General features: G+C 38.2%; 1 protein-coding gene across 12 annotated transcripts in view; it reads left to right on the plus strand.

Annotated features, from left to right (window-relative positions):
• Positions 1-15306, plus strand: part of impdh1 (IMP (inosine 5'-monophosphate) dehydrogenase 1) — a 77501-nt gene that overhangs the window by 23858 nt on the left and 38337 nt on the right. For 2 of the 12 annotated variants that reach the window (XM_012959104.2, XM_012959102.2), the window contains exons 1-2: positions 8203-8453; positions 10519-10617. Coding sequence is in view for 8 of the 12 variants with exons in the window: in XM_012959102.2 (XP_012814556.2) it covers positions 10520-10617 (98 nt within the window). In the remaining 4 variants the exon portion in view is untranslated. Of the gene's footprint in view, positions 1-6524; positions 7286-7314; positions 8014-8144; positions 8465-8503; positions 8833-10518; positions 10618-15306 lie in introns of those variants that run through there. The other 10 variants (XM_031897961.1, XM_031897960.1, XM_012959105.3 and 7 more) reach the window with 9 other exon arrangements.

Genomic DNA, 15306 nt, shown 5'->3' on the forward strand with positions numbered 1-15306 from the left:
GATAATCCAGCGCTTACAACGTTTTGGTTAAAAAACATTGAAAATACACATTGTGATTATATCATTAGAATATCACTTTATTATGAATGTGCTACATATGATTCAATAATATTTTATCTATTAAGACTTGTTGGTACTTGAATCTATCCACCCCTATAATAATAGCACAGTGGGTCTAGGAAATTAAATTAATAAGTATATATAGAGGATAGAGCATGCCTTGAAATGGTAAAATGGTTTCATCAGCAACTACTCGCTCCATGGGTTCTTTCCCTAAAGACTAATTTGTCAAGCTGCCAACAATCACAGAAGTAAAAACAGAAACACACGGAGATCATAAAAACTGTGGATTAGTTAAATGCTTTTTGAAACACTGAACACAATGTGCAGAGAACACAAGAGTACAGGAAAATTGCCTAACTATAATCAGCTGATTGTCTACAAATAAGGTATTTCCTGTAGCGAAAAATTTAATTAGACTTTGGTCTTGTGATATTCATCCTTTAAATTGATCTCATTGGTACTGGTCTCCCTACGAAATTCAAGACATGCACAGCAGGATGCAAACTGCAAAAAAACAGGGCAATGCCATTTTTTTTTTTTGAACTTTGTGTTCAACACTGTATGAACTTTTGCAGGTCTCTGAACTCTGTTTTGGAGGGCAGAAACCTACAGCCACTCCCATTAACACAGTGCTGGATCCTTTGGACACACAAACTTGGGTCCAGTGATAGATAAAGGCCAGAAATGAAAACCAGTGGCAGATTTACAAATTGTGTGCTCCTCTGCCAGCCACTTCTCCAAACCCTCAAGGCCCCCCACCGGAATGTGCATGCGCACACATTATGGGTTCCTGTTGTGCGTAAATGAGGCTCAGTTCCTACAGGCACCCACAGGGCACAGGAGATTCAAATATCCAATGCTCCAGGTGTCTGTAGGGACGAATGCTGGCATGCTGCCCTAGGCCCGGTCTTTGTGGCCTTCTCACAAATCCAGGCCTGGGGGACCTTGCCTGCTGATGTTGTGCGCTGGTGTTGTGCGCTGCAATATGCAGAGTGCAATTAGACCCTGGGTATTGGCTGTCATAAAAGGGCTGATTCACTAAAGTGCGTTCAAACAAGCGCTATTTATAGCATGTGTTAAAAATTTTATAGTTACATAGGGTTGAAAAAAGACCAGTGTCCATCAAGTTCAACCCATCCAAGTAATCCCAGCACACCTAACCCACACCTACCAATCTATACACTCACATACATAAACTATAAATACAACCACTAGTACTAACTGTAGATATTAGTATCACAATAGCCTTGGATATTCTGATTGTTCAAGAACTCATCCAGGCCCCTCTTAAAGGCATTAACAGAATCTGCCATTACCACATCTCTAGGAAGGGCATTCCACAACCTCACTGCCCTCACCGTGAAAAACCACCTACGCTGCTTCAAATGGAAGCTCCGTTCTTCTAATCTAAAGGGGTGACCTCTGGTGCGTTGATTGTTTTTATGGGAAAAAAGAACATCCCCCATCTGCCTATAATCCCTCCTAATGTACTTGTACAGAGTAATCATGTCCCTTCGCAAGCGCCTCTTTTCCAGAGAAAACAACCTCGACAGTCTCACCTCATAGTTTAAATCTTCCATCCCCTTAACCAGTTTAGTTGCTCATTAATACCCCTCTTAAGGACTGGAGCCCAAAACTGCACTGCATACTCAAGGTGAGGCCTTACCAGGGACCTATAAAGGGGCAAAATTATGTTCTCATCCCTTGAGTCAATGCTCTTTTTTATACAAGACAGCACTTTATTTGCTTTAGTAGCCACAGAATGACACTGCCTGGAATTAGACAACTTGTTATCAACAAAAACCCCTAGATCCTTCTCCATTAAGGATACCCCCAACACACTATCATTCAGTAGATAGTTGGCGTTTATATTATTTCTACCAAAGTGCATAACTTTGCACTTATCAACATTGAACCTCATTTTCCAGTGTGCTGCCCAGTTTTCTAATTTTGTCAAATCGCTCTGCAAAGCGGCAGCATCCTGCATGGAACTTAAAGTTTTGCACAATTTTGTGTCATCAGCAAAAATAGAAACAGTACTCTCTATGCCCAGCTCCAGGTCATTAATAAACAAGTTAAAAAGCAAAGGACCAAGGACTGACCCCTGCGGTACTCCACTAACCACACTGGTCCAATTAGAAAATTTTCACTCTTTGTACTTTATCCTTCAGCCAGTTCTCTATCCAATTACAAATATTATGTTCTAGGCCAATATTCCTTAATTTGATCATTAACCTTCTGTGAGGTACTGTATCAAACGCTTTAGCAAAGTCCAAGTAGATGACATCAACTGCCATTCCAGCATCGAGGTTCCTACTCACCTCCTCATAAAAGGCTAAATTAGTCTGGCAAGATCTGTTACGCATAAAACCATGCTGGCACAAACTAATAGTATTGTTATCTCGTCTAATTTTTTGCGTCTTAACGCACGATTCACTAAAAGGATACTTGCGTTAATTTAGACGCGATGCTGTTTGCGTTATTTAAGTCGCAAAGACTTTGTGTGGTATTTGACGCAACGCGCTAATTAATGCAGCGCGCACAAATTGTCACCTCATGCGAAAAAATGCACGCCATATTAGCCATACACACCATTTCTTTCGTAAAACTACTTTTCTGTAAATTACCATTTCCCTGCAAACTGGAGGATGCATCACTCTACAGCCAACACATACTTGAATAAATCACACTGTAAAGTCCATATTGTGTTGCCAAAACTCATGAACTGTACTTTTCTATAATTACCGCCTGCCCCAAGTAGGTGTTAATTTTTGCATACACTAATGCGATATTTAGCGCGTCTAAGTGTTTGTGAATCATGCGTTAGTATTATTTCTGCGCGCTAATTAAAATTAACGTATTTGGTTGCGCGCTATTTAATGCATGCGATATGCGACTTAACGCATGCAATAATACCTTAGCAAATTGCGCGTTTTTTCCACGTCAATTTTAACGCAAAAAAAAAATGCGATATCGCTTATTGACCTTTAGTGAATCAAACCTAAAGAATAAATTCTGGGTGTGCAGATTCACCCACAGGCCCTCCTGACCACATATTTGGCAAAAAGCAGCTCCTTCTTTTCTCTGCTATGAACAGATATTTCTATGCTCGAACACTGGTAATGTTTATGCTCATACATTTCTTATGACGTATGCTACTATGTCACAAAGTCTATATAAACTCTGTGCTATTTTTGTTCTGTCTCTTGGCCCTGTTCAGAACCCACGTACGTGTTAAATAAATCTTACCTATTTAACTTTCAGTGTCTGAAATTTCCATAACAGTTGCATGTGCCTGCACCTGGGCAGGTACAATACACCCCGTCTGCCCTTGCCCTAAGTGTCGCTTCTTCTTTCCCAAGTCACTTTAACTTGCAAGTTGCAAGGCAACTTCTGGTGACTTTGGAAAGCCGAAGCGACACATATGTTTTCCTACTGGCGATTTTTATTCTCACTGGTACAAAAGCATTCAGAGGAGATTAGTCGCCACTGCCAGAGGAGATTAATCACAGGCAGCTAATCTCTCATGGTCATCGGCCTTAATGACTACTGACAATGTTTGTCTCTGCTTTGGATTTAAAAACAGTGTAATTTTTCAGGACTAAATGCACTGTGCTGCTTAGAAACCACTGACACTGACTACTTGTAATGCCAAGTTTCAATAAATAATATTGATAGCATACTCAAAGTTAATGAAAATATATATCACCTCTTTACTTTAACAAAAACCAAGCCAACCAATGCTTTCTGATTTAATTGAATAGACTAATTGATAAATTAACTAGTATTTTATATTTCTGGGTCATGTTCTACATGATAATGTATATTTTTACAATATTTTCCAGATGAAGGAAGGAATTATTTTGATAATACAGTGAATTATATTTTGTCTAGGTTAAATTTTAAGAATGGAAACAAACATCCAAGATAATATAGAAGTTAGATATTAAAGACGTGACAAAAATAAAAACAAGTAATATATGATGATATGTTTTGAGCCCTTGTAGGTTTTTCTCATAGCAATGCTCTATAAATCTTTTAGATGAAGGGATTCGGTTAACCAAAATGTTATTTTATTGCAGGTTAAATATATATTTAAAATAAGGCCATCTTCAACTGGCCTTTCTCATAGAAAATAATTAAAATTACTACTTAGATTTCAAAGGCTATTAACACTTTAATCATGTGTCAATATAAGAGAACCTGGAAATGTAGAATCCACTTCTAGCACTCTGTGACTTTAGTGTCAGATTCCATGTTGCTGACAGCTAACTGGTTAAATTTTAATTATGAGGCCAATCGTAACATGAAAGGCCAGAGTATAACAAAGGAAGGAAAATACAAAGATTTCCGCTCCTCTGTATATCTATGGAAACAGTGTTGTTTCTATCTCATGCCCTTAGCTTCAGAAGGTAAGCTAGAAAAAAAAATACAGAAATGTGCCATATTAAAAGCATCCGATCAAAGAGCCCAGTAAAAATAAAACATTGTTTCTGAGTGAAAGCCTTGGAAAAATGTAAATAAAGGAAAAAATACACATGGTTAAACATGGTTTGCACTATGCATAAAGGAAATTATATTGAGTGTGCTTTCATGTAGGAACTTATGCAGATACACAATCTTTCTGTCAAAATAACTACTAGCCTTGTTTTATGGCAGGGATTTGACAAGCCTACATTTAATAGGCCAAAAACATAGGTTTACAGAGCTGTCAACTCTAAAGTGCAGGGCATCGGGGGGGAATGCAATTTGAATCGAAAATATTTTCGATATGCGGAAGTGGTAATGTACGATTCCGGAAGTGACATTGCACAGATGCGCCAAATCGCAGCTGAAGCCGAAAAATTATACCCGCACATGAGCAAATGAAGTTCCTAAACGCTTAGTGGGGACGGGAGACTGGGGGAGAGGCCCCAAAATCAGGTAACTCCCAAAGAAATGGGGGTTGACATATCTGCTTTTATCTACTGATCCTTCAGAGAAATCAGTTGAATAATATCCAGGGATTAGTGTAAAACAGCATTCTCTGGTAGACAAAGTATAATGCAAATTAACAAGATATTACATGTGACTGAAGTACCTGTCTGAGCAAAAGGCCTATAGAGTTAAACAAATTTCAGAATGTTAATGTTCTGTATAATGCCCCTGGCAGGTTTAATTGGGATCCATATTCTTAAGCTTGGCATAAATGCATGGGCATATTTATGTCTGGTGATGCCCTAGGCACCAGACCTATACACTCCCCTACATTGTGTGTGACTTTACGTGCAGCGCCATTGCAGAAGTGACATCACATGCAGCATGCCCAAGATGTCACTTCCACAAAGGCCAAAGGCCCACCACCCCCTATCCCCCTCACCCTCCAGCTCTGTCACTGGATTTCCTATGGAGATCTGCGCCAGAGGCTGGGGGCATTTTTTTTAAATAGAAAAAGGAAATATATTAAGATATAATAGTATTATCTTTACTTAGAAACCAAACCAACTCAGTGCAAACCACTTTGTAATATAAATTGAATATAATTGTCTCTATCAGCTAGTAGAAAATAAGTAGGTATCATAATGCTGTCAATTTGATTAGTATGCAGAACAGTAAGGAATAAATGAGACTTGAGACCAATGCTGCCCCAGCTCCACCTGATGCTCTCCATCAGGGTAACAATCATTAAAAAAAAAGCAAATTCATAGTTCTATATATAAATATTAAATATATATATATATATATATATATATATATATATATATATACACACTTTAGGCTGGGTTGATATTTGCTTATCCATATAAACATCAGTTCAACCCTCCACTTGTTCCTTGTTACTCCAATGTTTACACTTTCATTGCAGCCACATAACTCTGTTCTGAGATCCCAGACCTGAAGTTGTACCAAGGTCTCTCCTTTAAATTACAAGAGTGTACACACCAAAGCTACACAATTATTATATTACAGGCTGTAACTATCAGCCTGACGCAAATGAATGATGTATAATGAGTAGCCTAACACAATTGAATGCTGTAAAATGAATAACATACCAATAATCTATACCACTTAGCTATTGTGAGGCTGCATTGGCCTTTGTAGTCCAAAATTTTACAACACAGGTACAGGATTTATTATCCAGAATGTTTGGGACCTGGGTTTTTGGACCACCATACCTTGAAGGAAACTTGAGACATTATAAAATAATTCCACATTCTTTTCTACTGTGTTAGGTGGAGTTAACGTTACCTTTACTATATAAATTATATAAATCTGGTTTCCTACAGTCTTGGAATTCACAATCACACCAAGCAGACGGGAACTATTTTGTGTTTTGCATCATCCCAAAATCTTATTTATGCGCCAGAATGGGGATCTGATGCCCAAAACCAGGCTACATAATTATAAGCTGTGTGAATGAAGGGGTTCTATTTAAAAGAAATGTAAAGACGTCAATATACCAATACCACTCACAATTTTTTTGCATGCAAGAACAAAGACTCAACTTTATTAAACAGATGTCAATAAATTGGCAAAACATTGCATAATTTTCCAGTTTGGCAAAGCTTTTTAGATTTCAAAATCAGACTATTGAAATGGTTAGTAAGTTTCAACAGTCTCAGTTCATTTTTTACTGTATCTTGATGGCAATATAATACTAAGCATGACTCAATACCAATGAACAACAAAGGCCAAACATGCAAATTGTTACAGCAGTGTTTTAACTAAACAATTACTTGTCATTTTATATACATACATAATAGAGTATGAGCCTTTTTGGTTTGAGGGTCAGAATTATTTAAAACTACAATCTTTAAAAATGAGACCAACTGAATATTCTCCAATAGGTCAATTTACAACATATTACAAGCTATTTTAGGCCAGTATATAACCTGTGTCGGTTTGGCTGCTGATATATTTTAGCATAATTTGTCTACTAATATACAGGGTTTATTATTCCCTGTAATCCTGAGGGTTTATTATCAACATATTGCTAGCAGAGATTTCAGATGCATACTGTTCTCCTGATATCTGTCTGCAATCATGTTGTTTGCAACTTTGCCGTCTGTCTGAGAAATATTTGCATTTAATAGCCCGATCACTGTTATTTCAAGAACATCTTCCTGTCGTGCAGCGCTGGAAAAAATCCGTGGGCTAGTGGGTAATGGTAGGTGGAGCTAGAAATGCATGTAGTTGGAGGAAATGCATAGCTTGCCATCAGAAGCGAGAAGTGTTGGCGCAGGTAGGTTAATGGGGGGAGATGACAGACTGTATCACAATGAGCAAGCATTTGGCTGAGACACGTGTAGCAAAAATGCCGCCGCTGTCACATTGGCGCTACATTGTGCAACTATGACAAATATTTACCTAGCGGAAAGTACAGGAAACGGGCGCGCGTTAAAAGTCTTATTTTTTGAGTCGGTTTTCGATCCTTTTGCGATTTGCCTTTTCGGGTAAAAAATGTCGAAAAGGCATCGGCGATTCGGGAGGAAGGCGCGACTGTAGCATTACAAATCGCTGTAGCGGCGGCTATGGCTTGAAATGATTTGCTTAGGGCTTTTCAAGCATCTCCTACCAGGCGCTGGGATAGACGTTCTAAATAACGTTAAAATAATGTCAGTTGGTGCCGCTGGGAGCGGCTGTATGTGTCCCTAAGCGGTGCGGCCCTTCAGCTGCTGCAGTGTTTGCATACCCACGTGTTCCTACTGTTTGCTTCCGCTTCCCACGTGGCTCCGGCAATGGGACGCGTCACTGCGCATGTGCCGAGCTATAGTCAGCGGGGCGGGAGTTTTCATTGGGTTCTGCTTTGAACCGCTTATATCATTTAGGGTCCCTTTCTTTTCTTTCAAAATAAAACGAACTCATCTTTTATCTGCATGGCTACTCAGTTTAGCGTGAACTTGAAGTGTTTCGAAGGCTTTTAATAAGCGGTTGTACTTGTAGGTTCCAGACCCTGCCCGCTGTTGAGTAGTAGGTGTTGTGGTTTATTTCCGTCTGCAATGTTAAAGTACCCGCTGTGGAAATTTCTAATAGAAACGACATCCATCCTCCCACACTCCGGGTCTGGTGCGTGTATGTCAAGGGCGGGGCGCTGCTGGCTCCTCCCAGACTCGGCCCTTGCTACGTTGTTTGGTATAGCAGGCGGTGCTCTGTGCTATTTGTCAATTTATCAGAAACACCAGTCCGGACACCGATACGGCGCAAGATTTCTCCCTTTGAGGGAGAAGGGCAGTGGCTTCCGGTAGAAAATGTGCAACCACCTGCATGTTTTAGTCTCATCTACTGAGTGTCTGTAGGGTGGTAAGGCCGGGTAGCAACGATAGTCTGTGATACAGCAGGGGATTGGAACCTGCTTCTCTCCGGCTGCAGGACTAGAACTCCCAGGCTGCTCAGCAGACATTAAAATTGCGGTGGGATTATGGGAGCTGTAGTTTATTTTATTTAATATACCTTGAAGTTGCGGCGCTGTAGATTTAATTGCGTTTGGCATGTATCACTCAGTTGCCTGTGCACTACAGATGGTGGGGTCTTAAGGCGCAGCTGGCCCCCTGAGTACATACACATCCATTATTTTACTCCTTATTTTATACGCCTCTTTGTAGTTTGGCTGTAACAGCCTATCCAGAGCGCTACTCTCGATGTGTCCTTTTGCGCTTGCCGTACTCCTGTGCTCGTTGTGTATTTGCATGCCATAGTCTCTAACCCATCATGTCTGCCCTATCTTCTTTGGGAAATAACCTGACCTCATCTTAAACCAAATAGCATTTTTGTCTTGGACTCCACTGACATGTATATAGTAATAATTGTAACTGTTTTTAAACTAAACCCCTAGGCACAACATGACAGGAAAACACAACTGGCTTAAGTCTTCTGTTTATATATTTTATTATTTAAGCTTACATTTAGTAGAATTCGATCAGTGTCAGATTTAGTATGAAAGCCAGCAGTATATTCCTGGTTTGTTGCATTCGCATGGCAAAGTAGAAATAAGCTGTAGTTCAGTTAATATATTAATATCAAGATTTTCAAGAGGAAACTGCTTGTGTGCACAGAGTATTGACTTTCTCTAAACTAGTAGATTGCCATGTTGCTTTGCTCATGCACGCGCCATATAAAACAATATAAAAATAATGGTTCATATTCAGGTTTCCATTTAGTTAAGAGAGATACTTCTGCTGAGGCGAGTAATTGGAGATAATAATATGTATGCTTAGCTCTCACTAAATACTTTGCAGACTAGGCAGTATTGGGTGATTTGCCAATTTGATTCTGCTGCTCTGATTTTATTGGGCCTGACTATATCTTTAAACTTGTTTTTAAGCCAAATTTTAGGCAGTTGTCTACCCAGTCTTTAACACAAGCTGTTGTAGTGATGGTTTTTGGTTGAACAGTAAGATTTTGAACTTGATTTACAGCCTTATGAGAAAACCAGGTGTGCAGTTTTTATTCTTTCACAACAATAGCAGTCTGATTTGATTAAAGTAAACATATTGTGTAAAGAAATATATATATACTCTTTTAAATGCAGAAGAAATGTGCTGAGAAAACCCTGCTAGTCTGTTCAGTTTCCTGCTGCCTCCTTTTCCAGGCTGGGCAGGGGAGCTGGGAGCATGTAGAACACTGCATGGTAGGAGAGGAACCAATCAGTAGCTAGGCTGACCTGATGTGGAACTAAAACCTGTCTTTGCTTGTGTGACTGCAGAACTGTGATTGGCTATTCCCCTCCAAGAACACGCCCATCCCTCATGGTCATAAATGAAACCAGCACCATATAATATTCATTTATGCCTACAAAATTAGAGGAATTCTCACTTATGTTATGTGTCTTCTTAAAAGCCATAGGTATTTATTCCTGTGCTGGACCAAAAATGCGTAGAGAACTAGACCTAAATACAGACATGCATATAATGAATATGCTGTGCATGCAGTAACCTATACTAGCTGTTCATTGAAGGCACTGCTAAGTTGCACAGATTTAAAACATTCTGTATTTATCTCATGCCTAGTTTAATCAGTTATTGAAGGTTTTAGACTGTGAATGGGTTAAACAGTTAAATGCTAGAATATAAACTCTTTGCATGTATATGTAACCCTTATGTTAATTGTCCACAGAGGAAATGTGAAGTCTATTATTACTGCACAGGGAACTAGTCCACAAAAAAAATCACTCCAATTTACATATACAGGTTTCATGTATAGACTGACACGCAAAAAAATATTTTTTTATGATAAAAACAAACACCAAAGAGTATAATAGCAAAAGAATATGTGATAGTGTATAAACACATGTTAACAATCTACTCCATGAGGCACAAACCAATTGCTCTATCTCTAAAATATTAACACAATTGATGCTATTAACTTATTATACACACTTATTCCTTTCGTGTTGAATTGCCCTTCAGGTGGGTTATTATATTTGACTCTCATGTGTATATTTTGATTCTAAGTTCAACATTGCTTCTCTTATTTCAGCATGGCAGACTATCTTATAAGTGGGGGCACTGGCTATGTTCCTGAGGATGGACTCACTGCCCAGCACCTGTTTGCTAACTCAGATGGTCTCACCTACAAGTAAGAGTTTATAGTATTGCCTATTATGTGTGTTTTATCATTTTTAGATTTCTAACTCTGTATTCCAGGTTGAATTGTGGGATGGGAATTAATTTAATGAAATCTGTAGTTCAGTTCTTAGGGTGGAGACAGACAGAGCGATTAGTTGCTGCAATTGTTAAAATACTAATCAGCCACTGAAAAATGTCTTGGGTTTTAAAATATTGTGGCGACTAATCACCCCGTTTGTCTTTGCCCTTAAACCTTAAACTCGTGTCCTACTAGCAGTGGTAACTTGTGTCGTTTTTTCAGGGTAGCAGATAAAGATTAATAAGAAAGAATTGCCGTTCAGCAGAAGTATGTTGCTAATGAACAAGGATGAAACAGGGTTAGACTGTATAATGTATAAATAGTTGTTTTGTTTTATATTTGATTTAGGAAGTCATCTTAAGACTGATGTCCCATATATAGATTAGTTGGCCGCAATAGAACCCTGCTAGTACAGGCAATTAATCTCTGCCAAATACCTTTGCAACGCCAGCAGGGAAAGGAATCGCCGGTAAAAAGGCCTACACATTGCTTTGGTTTTCAGAAGTCGCTTGTAGCTTTCCCCTGCAGGAGATCTAATCTCTTTGTGGGACATCAGCTTAAGAAGCGCCTTTCTTAATATAAAGCTACTTAGTCCTAGGAAAGCCTCACTAGCCACTGTATAGCCACTGTAGTTATAATTCACAAACTGTAATGGTCATTACTTCCTTTGCTTACTGTGTTTGTTTTTGAGGCTGTGACTAGTTAAATCTAGATGTATTTCTGCAGTCGCTCTGAAACATGTTACTGGATTTTTTTATTTAGTTTAGCTCATCTGTATTATCTTCCTATAAAGACCTCTATGCAAGTGATATTGGTAAACGATTCAAAGTATTGACAAAACAAGCTTCGGTATTGTTATACACTGCAGTGAAATCTATTTCATATATTTTACGCTGCAGAAAATATGAAGATTAGTTAGGGAGTGGCATTGTCATTGTGGTGGGAAAGACCCAATACTTGAGGAAGTTTCTAATGGCACATAACTGTCTAATGAGGACATTGTTTTATGTTGCAATGTTCAGACAAATTGATTGGCCCTAAGTCCATTTTTGAGGCCTCTGAACCATTATTTGGCCATGCATATTAAATAGTCCAAAACTAGTCGTTATGCAGCTAGCTTTATATGCAGTAGAGCAAGGGTCCCCAACTTTTAACTTGTGGGCCACAAGCAGATGTAAAAAGACTTGGAGAACAACACAAGCATCTTAGAAGTTCATGGAGGTGCCAAATAAGAGCCAAGACTGGTTATTAGGAGGCTTTATTTGGTAGTAAATCTTGTTTTTACTCAACCAAAACTTGCCACCAAGTCAGGAATTCAAAAATAACTACCAGGTTAGTGGGCACTGAGAGCAACATCCAAAGGGTTGATGAGCAACATGTTGTAACCACTGCTTGTTCAGAGATTTTAGTTTAGGGAGTGTTGGACTTAAATAAACAGGTAATGGTACAAAGTAAATTATTGCTGCCTGACAGCTGTGTGGTCTTGGCTGTGAGTCTAGCCAGCATAATTTCTATGTATGTTTTCCCATTTGTGGGGGTTTCTTCTTCCCTCATCTCCCAATAATTAAAATGCATGTTATAGAGAAACTAGTTATTAAAGGAGAACTATAGCCTATCTAAAGAACTAGGGCAGAAATATTGTACATTACATTATTCTGTACCAGCCCAAGACAATCACAGCACTTTATCAGGGAAGATCTGTGCCTCCAAAGATGCCCCCAGTAGCTCCCCATCATCTTTTCTGCTGATTCACTGCACATGCTCCGGGCTGCTGTCGGTTACTGAGCTTAGGGACCAATGCGCACAGTATACTGTATGTAAAGAATATATATGTCACAATATAAATAATACAAATTATTACTACATGGCAGCTTAGCATCAGCTAACAATCAGCCCTGTAGCATCAGTTGATTTGACAGGCCAGCCTCATTTTCTGCTTAATAATTTGTGACAGTCCCTAAGCTTAGCTTCTCAGCAGCTGCTCAGAGCACACTGAGCATATGAATGTTGCAGACACTTTTTAAGATGGATAGCATTGCTGCTATTGAGATGCTGAAACGGCAGTGCAGAAGTACAGTATATAAAATATGGCATTTTTAGCCATACTTGTTTTTAGGGTTTAGTTCACCTTTAAGTACTTTATGCAGGGGGTATTTATATTTGAGTCTGTGTTCTGCCTTTGTAACCTGTTTGTATCGTGGCATCCCTATGAGATTTGTGCCCCAAATAAAAATATTTTAGCATACCCTCCACTTGTGAGGATGCTCTATTCAACATACACATATGAAAAATAAAATGTGCTTACAGCTGAGAAATCGTATATGAGGGCTAGCATTTTTGCATTTGGCTGCTGCAATTTAGTCCTTGAAAAATTACTTTTTGTACTTATGTAAGTATATGTAAAAACAGCTGTCACATGCATTGTCACATGTCCAGGTGATAGTTGCCTGACAAGTTTGCTAGTTTTTTCAGCTGATACAGGCGCCAAAGGCTTCTTGTAACATTGACTTAACTCAATGGTAAATAAACCATTTATAGCTATCTTTTAGTATGATTTAGAGAGCACTACTCTAAGACAATTTGCAGCTGGTCTTCATTTTTTATGTTTTGTTTCTTTTCTTTTTTTTCCAATTACTTTTTGCTCAACCGCTTTCCAGTTTGGAATTTTGGCAGTTATCTGGTGGCTAGGGTTTAAACTACCTTAGCAACCAGGGAGTGCTTTGAATGAGAGCCCAGTATACCAATTGGAGAGGGCCTGAATAGAAAAATTAATAAAATAAAGTAAATTTGTAGCTATTGTTGCTCATGGAGCTTATGGCTAACTGGGGTCAGTGCCCCCCATTTGTAAGGCAAATAATTAAAATAAATAAAAGATGACCAGTTGAAAAGTTGTTTAGAACTGGCCATTCTATAGCTTACTAAAAGCTAACTTAAAGGTCAAACCACCCCTTTCATTGTATATAGACCTAGAAAAGTAACATCAGAATAGTTAACTAACTACTAAGTATCACAAAATGACCCTAAGATGGCTTTTTCTGGCAGTTACGTAATTTAAGTGTTTTGCCTCCTGTGATCTACATTACCTACTATGATAAGTAATTTTGGGGCATTTTTTACCACAACAAATCACTCTGCATGACATTGCCCTTTAAGCTACAGGAACTTTTAGATAATATAGTTTGCCCTTTCACATTGACTTTTTCTAAAGTCTCAGACTGATTTCTAGAGATGGTTCTTTTGCTACTGTTTTGCAAGACAAATTATATAGAATGTCATATAAAGCAGGGCACTCACAGGCCTTAAAAGTATGGTGAAAAGGAAATAAAGTTTTTGTTATTCTGGCCAAAGGTCTCAAGGAAGAGTGGAACATTGGAATAACAAATTAACTGTATTTCTTTTTCACCATACTTTTTTTTTATTTTTTATATTTTTATATATATAATGGGATCCCTTATCCGCAAACCTGGTATCCAGGAAGTTCCGAATTAGGGAAAGGCTGTCTTCCATAGACTCCATTATAAGCAAATAATTCTAAGTTTTAAAAATGATTTCCTTTTTCTCTGAAAATATAAAACAGTACCTTATACTTGATCCAAACTAAAATATAATTAATCCTTATTGGAGGCAAAAAAAGCCTTTTGGGTTTAATATTTAAATGATTTTTAGCAGACTTACGTTATGGAGATCCAAAATACGGAAAGATCCCTTATCTGGAAGACCCCAGGTCCCAAGCATTCTGGATAACCGGTCCCACACATATATGTATAATAGAGAAACACATTATCTGATATATATAATGGACACATACACATTATCTGTGGACTCGACATAATGGTTGGTAGGATTTCACCTGGAAGGAATTAGTACCTAAAAGAGCAGGATATGTTGGTCATATATATTTTCTAAAAAATGCTTCATGATCAGTATGGAGACTTGCAAATTGATTTTTGCTGCCTAAAAGCATCATAAAATAAATCTATAGATTGCTGTAATTCGTATTGTATTTTTTTCTTTGATTTTCTTAAATTAAATTTGAAAGCTTTACTCCATTACTGTTCCATCCACGGTCTCTACAAATCTAGCTGGAGACTGTTAATATGTTTTGTTTTGTTTTTTAAAAAAAAGTCTCTATATATAGGGGCAGATTTATCAAAATGTGAGTTTAGACCTTTAAAAACTCCTTCACCTTCTATTAATTCCTATGGGATTTTTAGAAGTGTATTTATCAAATGGTGAGTTCTAACTTTCACCCATTGATAAATACACTTCTAAAAATCCCATAGGAATGAATAGAACTTGGGTGAGTTTTTATGTCTTAAGCTCTAAACTCACATTTTGATAAATCTGCCCCATAGTGTTATTACACATATTCTGTATTCTATTTTATAAAGTTATATAAGAATATCCAAGAAGCAATATCTATAAAGAAAATTTAAAAGGGGTTGTTTTCTATTCAAATACATTTTTTATTGAGTTTTGCAACGGGTGGGCGATATATGGTAACATGTAGGCGTTTTCAGTGCCCCAGGGCCAAACGATCGAATTCTAACGGCGGCAATGGGGCAGTTGGTTCGGGGATCGCATCAACGAGCCGATGCGGTCCCCAATCCGACTGAATTT

Source organism: Xenopus tropicalis, chromosome 3 (genome assembly GCF_000004195.4).
Source record: "Xenopus tropicalis strain Nigerian chromosome 3, UCB_Xtro_10.0, whole genome shotgun sequence".
Lineage (NCBI taxonomy): Eukaryota > Metazoa > Chordata > Amphibia > Anura > Pipidae > Xenopus > Xenopus tropicalis.